This window comes from Myotis lucifugus, unplaced genomic scaffold, assembly GCF_000147115.1.
Source record: "Myotis lucifugus unplaced genomic scaffold, Myoluc2.0 scaffold_527, whole genome shotgun sequence".
Lineage (NCBI taxonomy): Eukaryota > Metazoa > Chordata > Mammalia > Chiroptera > Vespertilionidae > Myotis > Myotis lucifugus.
The window spans coordinates 508678-518524 of record NW_005871575.1 but is presented as its reverse complement, the minus strand read 5'-3'; the positions used below and the strand labels follow the sequence as shown (position 1 = coordinate 518524).

The window sequence follows — 9847 nt, the reverse complement described above, 5'->3', positions numbered from 1 at the left end:
CCCTGGCTCCAGCTCCCACGGTTCAAGTCCCGACCTCACAAGTTACCCAACCTCTCCGTGCCTTAGTTTCATCTATAAAAATGGAAATACAAAGTTGTACTGACAATCTATGGTTGTAGTGAGAACCTAATGTACCTAAAACTCTAAGAATAATTTTCCACATGTAGTAATCACTAAAAAAAGGCAGTTATTTTCATTCTTAATGCTACTCTTGCTCTCTGGTTCCTGTGTCAGGTGGAAAGATTCAGTGTTTCTGGAGGGCAGGGACAGCAACAAACCTCCCCCCCCCCCCCGTCATAATGCATGGAAAAGACCAGGGTCTATAGGCATCTATTAGTGTGTTCAGTGTCTTATATTCGTGGAATGCTCTACAATATCCAAGCCTGGCAACATTATAGCCCATTACATCATGTGAGGTCATTCTTATCCCCATTTTACAGATGAGGGAACTGAGAAGTAGACGTGAAATGAATTGTCCAATGTCACACAGCTGGCAATGGCAAAGTTTCCAAGTTCAAGTCCAAGGTCATTGAGAGAGAAGGACAGAGATGCCAGGAATCCGGGAACGTTTTCCTCTTCTGGCCCAGGTACCAGCCTCCCTCCTCCCATCGCCTTCTTCTCATTGCCAAAATCATGGACATTCTGGATGGCGAAGCCTGCAACAAAGATGAGGCCTCCATCCCTGCACCAGACTGACTGAGGAGAGGGTGTGGCCAGGAGAAGGCTATTAATACAAGATATCCTCGGCCGTGACCGTGGCCTCTTCTATTTTGGTCTTAATCTCTGGGAGGGGAATCTGACTGATGGCCACCACCACCAAGTTGGCAGCGTGGGCGGAGGCGCTGGCCACGCAGATCCAGAAGGACTCTTCGTACTGCTCTTCCACCACCACGAAGCGGAAGAGCCTCTCCTGGAAGTTGGCGATGCGTTCCGTCAGGTCGTGGAATCTCACGGCGGCCATGAAGCTGGTGATGGCCAAGGCCACGACGCCACCTGCAACCCAGAAAGGTGGCCCTCACTCACAGCTCCTTTCGCCAGTTGTAATGACTTTATGGGAGGTGGCATTTCTGTGGCACAGGCAACAAACTCGCTTTGGGTTTAAAAAAGCCCTGAGGGAGCCTTAGCCGGTTTGGCTCAGTGGATAGAGCGTTGGCCTGCGAACTGAAAGGTCCCAGGTTCGATTCCGGTCAAGGGCAAATGCCCGGGTTGTGGGCTCGATCCCCAGTGGGGGACTTGCAGGAGGCAGTTATTCCATGATTCTCTCTCATCATGGATATTTCTATCTCTCTCTCCCTCTTTCTTCCTCTCTGAAATCAATGAAAATATATTAAAAAATAAACCCCACAGATGTATAAAAAAGCCCTTAGGGAGACACCAATTTTAAATTGCTTTTTAAAGCGGCAGATAGCCCACATGGTGTGAGAGGTGAGAGGTGTTGCAGAAAGAGCTTTCACCCTTGACCCCTCTAATTTTTTCCCTGCCCAGTGCCATTCTTTCTAGGGTGTGCACATCTGGATTAGTTCAATTTCTAAATTGTTTAGGATTAGGATGTAGACCCTGAGGGCAATGTGGGAAGATATAAGAAAATGCCCTAGCTGGTTTGGCTCAGTGGATGGAGTGTTGGCCTGCAGACCTAAGGGTCCTGGGTTAGATTCCGGTCAAGGGCATCCACCTCCATTGTAGGCTCCTCCCTGGCCCAGGCCCTGGTTGGGCTCATGCAGGAGGCAACCAGCTGATGTGTTTCTCTCACATCATGCTTCTCAGTCTTTCCTTCTCTCTCCTACTCTCACTAAAAATCAATGAAAAATAGCCTTGGGTGAGGATTAACAACAATAACAAAAAAGAATATCTTATGTGCTGATTGGGGTTTCCACAGAGGGTAGACTGCTCTCTGCTTTTTAATGATCCTCTTTCCATGTTTTAGATTAAGAAGAAGAGATGAGAAAAGGAGGAAAGGATGGTAGAGGGGAAACTGAAAGGACTCCAAGCTTCATATGTTTCCGACCTGTTGCTTCAAACTTTAACTTCTCTTTCTCTCTCTTTTCCTCTCTGTCTCTCCTACTGCCTTGATTTTATTTATATTTCAAAAAACACATTTACTATGCTTTTTGTTTAGATTATTCATCTCCATTGAAGAAAATTTGGACACCAGAAAAAATCAGAAAGATGAAAATGCAAATGTACTTTTATCCTAAAAGCCAGGTATAAACACTTTAAACATTTTAGTGTATTTCTTTGCATTTCTTTCCCTTGAACAAAATCGGTATTATGGCGCTCTAACCGTTTTACACTTGATTTCCCCCCTTACTTGAACATTTCCCCGCGTTGTCAAATATTCTGTTACTGCACCACTTTACACTGGTACATAGTATTTTATCCTAGCAACATGCTTAGTTAATTTAATTCAGTTTCATTTAGTGTGATCTTATTTCTGGGTACCTAGATTGCTTCTAATTTTTGATATTAGAAAGCACTGCAGCAAACCCCTTCTTATGAATATCTTTTCCAGTTACTTCCTTAGCAGAAATTCCCATTGGAATTGTTTCATGAAAATATATTCATATTTTAAAAACATATATTTTTATTGATTTCAGAGAGGGAGAGGGAGAGAGAGATTGAAACATCAGTGATGAGAATCATTGATCAGCTGCCTCCTGCACGCTCCCTACTGGGGATCGAGCCTGCAACCTGGGCATGTGCCCTTGACTGGAATCAAACCTGGGACCCTTCAATCGGCAGGCCGACGCTCTATCCACTGAGCCAAACTGCTAGGACGATATTCATATTTTTATGCCCTTTGATGCTAAAGTTTTGTCAAAATGCCTTTTTTAGTACCCTGGTCAGTGGAGCTTGAGAGTATTGTCTCTCTGAGGAAGGAAATTGACAGAGATAAGCATTTACTTAGGAAGCAGGACTGAGCACTTTTCCACGCCGGCACTGTGGGGGTTCATGCAGAGGTGAACGGGACACCTGCAGCCCAGGTGGGGTCAAGCATGTATAGAAGTGATCCTAAAGGATGGCCACAGTCTCAGACACAGGCAACGACATAACTGACTTACTGACAGTCATTCTAATACAGGGTCAAACAACAGTACCTGTCTTTGTACTTCATGATCACCCTTGTCAGGTAAAGGTAGCAGAAGATTATTGCTAGAACACATTGCCCACGGGACCTGGGCTTTCTGAGATGGCCCTCATTTCTCAGGATTTTGTTATTTTCATTACAGATGATTTTTTAAAGTTTAGAACTAAATGTGAATTAATTTCTATGTATCAATATACGCCCAAATCCATAACACACACACACACACACACACACACACTCCTTTTGTATTGGTGTTTGGCTTGGAAAATAGGGTGCAATGGTCATCAATGAGACCAAGGATTAATGAAAAGGCAAAGGGCTTGGACTCAGCGTTACCTGGGTTGGAATCCCACCTCTGCTACTCGCTGCTGTGTGACCTTACGTGTGAGCTTCGGGCTGCGCATTTGTAAATAGGGGGCTAATAACACTTCATTCAGTGGTCGCCAACTGGTGGTCCGTGAGGTCCGAAAGGTTGGCAACCGCTGCATGGAGGTTGTGAGGTTTAAACAAAACAGGCAGGTGAAATCCCCAGGTTTCTTCTCTTCTGTCATCCATGAGGGCTCCTCCCAGCAGCAGCCCCTAGTCACGCGCTCTAACCATTTGGTCCTTTATTGTGACAGAGACTCTGCCTCGTTTAATAAGGAGGACATCCATGCCCATCAGGAAGGCTACAGACCCAGGGAAGTGAAGGCGGAACTCAGCCTAGTGACGGTGAGGACACGAGTTTCTCCCCCAGGGGCCCTCCTCACCTGCCAGGACGTTCCATAGGCAGATGCCCCCGGGGCCATTGACCGCCTTGTAGGGAACCTGGATCATGTTGAGAATGGCAAAGCCCATGCTGACCAGAGCCAGGGCCAAGGCCAGGAAGAGGAGCAGCAGGATCATCACGTGCAGGCCCGCGTTGAGCTCCTTCACCAGCTGTGGGAAGACTGCGGAGAGGACATGGCCATTATGTCAACATCAGAGTTCAGCTCAAGTTCCTAGGGCCCAAACTGGTGTACCACGGAGGCTTTACTAGAGGGTGTGAGGGCGGGGCAGCAAGTGCTGGGCTTTGAAAGAGCTGGAGCTAGTCATGGCCTCCGGGTCTGCCACTTGTTAGTTGTCCAACCATCCTCTCTTCCTCGGGGAGAATGCAAAATCTAAATGTGTCCTGTTGGCAATTTAAAGTGCATTGACTGCACAGCCCTGGGGTCTGGTGTGAGCTGGTGCATATAAACCCAGATGGCATTATATATATATTAGTAGCCCTGCGCATGAATCTGTGTGCCAGTAGCTTGCTGCTGCCCTCCTGTAGCTCTCTGCCTGCTGCCCCGCCCTCCTGTAGCTCCCCCTGTCCCCTTCCCCCTCCCCCCTCTTCTCCCCCTCTCATTGGCTTGCTGCCCTGTCCCCTCCTGTAGCTATCTGCTGCCCGTTTGTACCTCGCTGCCCCACCCTCTTGCTGATCCATGATCTGGTCCTTACACAGTCTGTCATTATGTAACAACAATTTGCATATTACATCTTTATTATATAGGATTATTGATTTCAGAGAGGAAGGGAGAGGGAGATAGAAACATCAATGATGAGAGAGAATTAAGTCCACAATCTGGGCATGTGTCCTGACCAGGAATTGAACCATGATCTCCTGGTTCATGGGTGGATGCTCAAGCACTGAGCCACACTGGTGGGGCAGAAGGCGTCTCTTTGGCAAAAGAGGTTGGCAAGAGAGTCAGTGAAAGAGGGACAATTGCAAAGTTTGAAAATGTCCATATGCATGTGGCAGGATAATTGAGTATTGATATTTGTTTTCTCTATATTTGCCACTATGTTCTAGCTGTGAAGATTAAAGGATATATCATAACAGAATATTTTAAATATTGCCTGGGAAAAAGTCAGTTCCCCAAAAGGGTGGCTGTGGTTGTTGCTGTTACTATTTTACTCTCTGACTTCGCAGATCCTCAGTCTCCTCATCAGTGTAATGGGGGTAATGATACCTGCTTAGTGTATGAATTGGGGGTAATCAGCATTGACTGAGCATTAGTCAGTGGCTGAGCATTTTACATTTGTTCTCTCCTTCCATCCTTGTGACAAGGATATGTGGTAGATTTTATGAACCCCTTTTCCCCACAGGTTTGGAGACATTAACTCCCTTATCTTTGGGGAAGGTGACCCTGAACTCTACACATAGGATTATAGTCTCGTGTAGCCTACAGAGTTTAGATCACTATTTTTAGTAGTTATACATGAAGACTTCAAAAAGATGGAACACTAAAGAAATGGGCAGACCCACTCGTCTGCAACTATCCCAGGGTTTCTACTGAACACCTCCCGGTCAAATTGGGGTCCATCTTTGAACTCCAAAGTCCCTCCTTCATCATTTGATACCACTGACCAGCACCTCTTTGTCCCCCTCAGGATCCAGGACTCAAAGCTCTCCGGGGTCCACTCACCCCACGACCCCATTCCTTTCCCCATGGGGCCTTTGCTGGCTCACTGCCTCCCGTTATTCATGGAAGGTGGGTGTCTCCCAAGCCTGAAGGCCAGCATTTTGGGTCCTTCTTCCTTTAAAGTGTCCTTTCCACTCAGAAGTTTCCAGACACTCCATGTCTACGTCCTTAGCTTTGATCTAACTTCCTGTCTGGGAGTGTTTCCATTTACAGTTATCTCCACCAGGTTATCACATCAGCACTGGAAACCGTACCCTGGAAAATAAACTCCTTTCCAAGGGATTTTCCTGCGAGAAGTAAGGCTTCTCGCTTCCTTTTCCTTCCCTCCCACCTCAGTGCCCCTAATATACATTTGTTTTTCTTTTCATACTTTCAGCCCTTTTTTATTCCAAACATAGTAGCTATGCCTGGTTACCTACTTGTTTCATTATCCCTTTCTTCCTTTTTAAAATATATTTTTATTGATTTCAGAGAGGAAGGGAGAGGGAAAGATAGAAACATCAATGATGAGAGAGAATCATTGATCAGCTGCCACCTGCACACCCCACACTGGGGATCGAGCCTGCAACCTGGGCATATGCCCCAACTGGGAATAGAGCTGTGACCTCCTGGTTCATAGGTTGACATTCGACCACTGAGCCGGCTGGCTCATTATCTCTTTTTTTGAAATGCAATCCTGAGAACACAACTAGCATCACAATCCTCACCAAACACTTAAAGTAGAAAAGAATCACTATGTGATTGGCAAAGATAAAAAAGTTTGCTAATACAGTGTGTTGATAAAGGTGTCAAACAGTGTAGAATATTAATTCATATACTCTCCTGAGAAGGCAATTTGGTAATTCTTCTACTCTCCTGAGAGGGCAATTTGGTAACTCTATCAAAGCGATTTCAGGAGAGCACACCCACATATGTTCAAAGCTGTATACTAGTATATTGGATATTCATTCCAGTAGCAAAAGATTGGAGAAAAATCAAAAGATGAAATTGCTAGTCATGTGTCCTTAGGTATGAAAAAGGATCTTAACTGGTTGTAATACACAGTTGAATTTTTTTCCCTTAAATTTTTATTGATTGATTTTAGATAGATAGATAAATCAATTTGTTGTTCTCCTCATTTATGCATTCATTGGTTGATTATTGTATGTGCCCCCTACTGGGGATGGAACCCACAATCTCGGCGTATCAGGATGTGGCTCTAACAAACTGAGCTACCCAGCCAGGGCTACAGTTGACTCCTGAACAACATGGATTTGAACTTCACAGGTCCATTTACATGCTGACCATTTTCATCTTGTAAACAGATGGCATCAACTTACAGTTGTGGGGCACTGGCACCTCTAACCCCCATGTTGTTCCAGGGTCAACCATATAGTTCTTTGGTTTTCTCTATGATTGGTTTGGAAATTGATTCCCTGGGGTGTTTCCTTTTAACTTGTCCTTTATTTTTATTTCATTGTTCGTGTGTGCGTGTGCGTGTGTGTGTGTGTGTGTGTGTTCAGCCTTTTATGTTATGTTTTTTTTTTAAATACTCACCCTAGGATATGTTTTTTAAAGATTGATTTTGAGAGAGAGAAACATCAATCAGTTGCCTCCCATACGTGCTCAGACTGAGGATCGAACTCAAAACCTAGGTATGTGCCCTGACCTAGAATTGAACCCCTGATCTTTTGTTGTACATGATGACACGCCAACCAGCTGAGCCACCTGGCCAGGGCTATGTTATGTTTTTAATAGAGCTATATATTCCAATATCCTCACTATCCCATTCTAATTTAATTGCCAGGTAAATGCAACTATTCCTATTTTCTTGAATGCATGTAACAAAATATGTATTTCCTTAATGTATTTAAATGATGTCAATTTGTATTAGAGTATTTGTCAATGGCCCAGCTTCTGTCTTTATACATTTAATAAGATACTAACCCTGGTCAGGTTCTTAAGAACTACAATTTTGAAATATAAAATCAAATAATGAATAAAATTCCTTATTCTCAGCAACATGTTGAGTAATTTTGATTTTGTATTTTGTAGAACGCTGTTCTCACCAGCAATCTGACTCCAAAGGCTTGCAGGATATTGCCTTTTTTGTTTTTGTTTTTTCTTTCCAGAAGACCAGCCATGGAGTCCTGCTCTATTTACATTCAGAGCAGCTCTGACGTGACACTGGATGCCAGCCAACACTAGTGCCTGTCAGCCGATGCTCGTGCCCGCCCACGTTCATGGCCAGCAGCCTTGCCTGAGGTCTCCTGCCAGCAAACATGCAAGCTGGGCTTTGAACCGGGGTAGTCTGATTCCGGAGCCCAGCACAGAGCCCATTTGCTTTTCTCAGACTACAAAATTTTTAATTTTTTTTTTTTTTTGATTTCAGAAAGGAAGAGAGAGGGAGAGAGGGATAGAAACATCAATGATGAGAGAATCATTGATCGGCTGCCTTTTGCATGCACCTCAGTGGGAATCAAGCCTGTAAACTGGGCACATGCCCTGCCCAAGAATTGAACCATAACCTCCCGGTTCATGGGTCAACACTCAACCACTGAGCTACACCAGCCGGGCAGACTCCCAAGCTTTTATATAAACAGAAGTGGAAGCAGTTGCCACGCTCCCTGATGGCTGGTTTCTGCCTGCAGCCTACTGCACCTGCCTGTGGGACTGGCTGGGAGTGCCTGAGGCAGGGGGCGTGGCCATTAAGTCCCTCTCTGCTCTGCTGTTTCCTGGCTGGGCGGCCTCAGGCAAGTTATGCAACCTCTCTGAGCCTCAGTGTAGTCCTCTGCAAAATGGGATCGTTAATAATTCCCTCTTCATAAATTTGTTGTAAGGCTTAAGAGACCAGCTGTGTGAAGCACTAGCAGAATGTCTGCCACATGTAAGCACTCAATATTTTAGTAGCTATTATTAATAGTGGTAAACGAAAAGGAATACAAGTCCCTATTTCTAATGTTTCTACGAGAGTTCACAGGGGAAAAAAGGTCTCTTCTTAGTGCCGAACAAGAACCCCTGGGTGAGTGTGGACTTTGTCACTGTGTCTCAGGGGGAGGCAGAAGTCAAACTCCACATTTAGACATAAGCACCCTTCCCGATTTGGAAAAATAAGTGTTAGAATCTAAAGCATCTTTCCTGCCCCGAACATACTCACTCGTGAATTGGGACTCGCGGCCCCCGAGCCCGCACTGCCGCACCTTGCACCCTCGGAAGAGCCCGTAGTAAATGTCCCCAATGAATTTGACCAGCTCTGGGTCGGTGGCGTTGACCAGGTCCACTCCCGTCTGACAAAGGATCTTCCCACTCAGCCAGTGGGGCAGCACCAGAGCGACAATGATGAGGATGAAGGAGGAGAAGCTGAGTAGCGATGCCAGCCCGTACCACACCTTCTTGAACCATCCGGGCATCCTAGTGGGTGCGGGTCACCCCCCAGGCGTCTGAGCCGCAGCGGGGGCCGTTGACATCTTCCGGGCACTCGATGACCCTCTGGCCCAAGGTCGGCTCTTCAAAACCCAACATTTCAAGATCCCAAGTCCATCCGCGGGTCCTCCCTCAGCGCCTGCGTCCACGGCCGGTGTTTACAACCACGTCCCTAAGCCTCTGAGAGACGGACTTCACCTGAGAGAGTAGATGAGTGTGTTACTGAAGGAAGTAACCCTATACCTCCCACTAGACTAATGTTTCAGCCCAGGGTTTAATTGTTCCTCGTTTCAAGTACTATTTAAATAACCCTGGTGTGGACCTCTTCATGACGAAGATGTTATTAGCAGGCAAAACCAGGCAGATCCGACTATAAAGAGACAGCAGCAATCACCCAAAATGCCTACGGTGGAAGGAAGAAAGTGGAACGATTAGCCCTTGAATATTGCCAACAATGCATGGTATCGAATGTCGATCACTCCGATGCGTGCAGGGCACTTCTTTCTCTAAGATGTCACCGCTGTCAGAAATACCGTGAGATGACTTCCGTGCCGAAGGCTTTTAACTGATGTGTGTAAACCGGGCTTTACGGTGGTTCCTGGATGTATCCCTGGGTGAATCTGCCATGGGTCAGACTGCAGCCCGGGTCCCGCACTACAGTCCTCTCTTCCGCCCCCTGCCTGTAGCATCACTGAAATGGGAAAGGAACGTGATTTTCCAACGCGTTAGCAAATAATGATCCCCCACGCTGGGCTCTTCTTCTCTTTTTCTTTTAATCTGCAGGCACTAGAAAAGAAAGTCCCTTATTTCTTATACTGTAGCTTTAAAAATGTTGACTTGTGGTGTATTGCTTAAATGTTACCTTAATATCTTGTGAGACAGCCCTACCAGTTTTGCTCAATGGATAGAGCGTTGCCCTGCGGACTAAAGGGTC

At 45.8% G+C, this 9847-nt stretch overlaps 1 protein-coding gene across 1 annotated transcript; it reads right to left on the bottom strand.

The window, feature by feature from the left end:
- Nucleotides 1–333: 333 nt before the first annotated feature.
- On the bottom strand, nt 334–9598 carry CLRN2 (clarin 2). Its single transcript, XM_023745267.1, has 3 exons — nt 8648–9598; nt 3835–4014; nt 334–993 (listed from the first exon to the last, which is right to left on the bottom strand). The coding sequence occupies exons 1-3, from the start codon at nt 8898–8900 to the stop codon at nt 728–730; spliced, it is 699 nt and encodes a 232-aa protein (XP_023601035.1). The 5' UTR covers nt 8901–9598; the 3' UTR covers nt 334–727.
- Nucleotides 9599–9847: the final 249 nt, after the last annotated feature.

Bases quoted from the DNA above. Each gene is read 5' to 3' on its own strand.
- CLRN2 (XM_023745267.1), bottom strand. From the start codon at position 8,900: ATGCCCGGATGGTTCAAGAAGGTGTGGTACGGGCTGGCATCGCTACTC. The intron at 4,015-8,647 runs GTGAGTATGTTC...TCCTCTCCGCAG, and splicing joins CCGCGAGTCCCAATTCACGA to TCTTCCCACAGCTGGTGAAG. The intron at 994-3,834 runs GTGAGGAGGGCC...TCTGGGTTGCAG, and splicing joins CCTATGGAACGTCCTGGCAG to GTGGCGTCGTGGCCTTGGCC.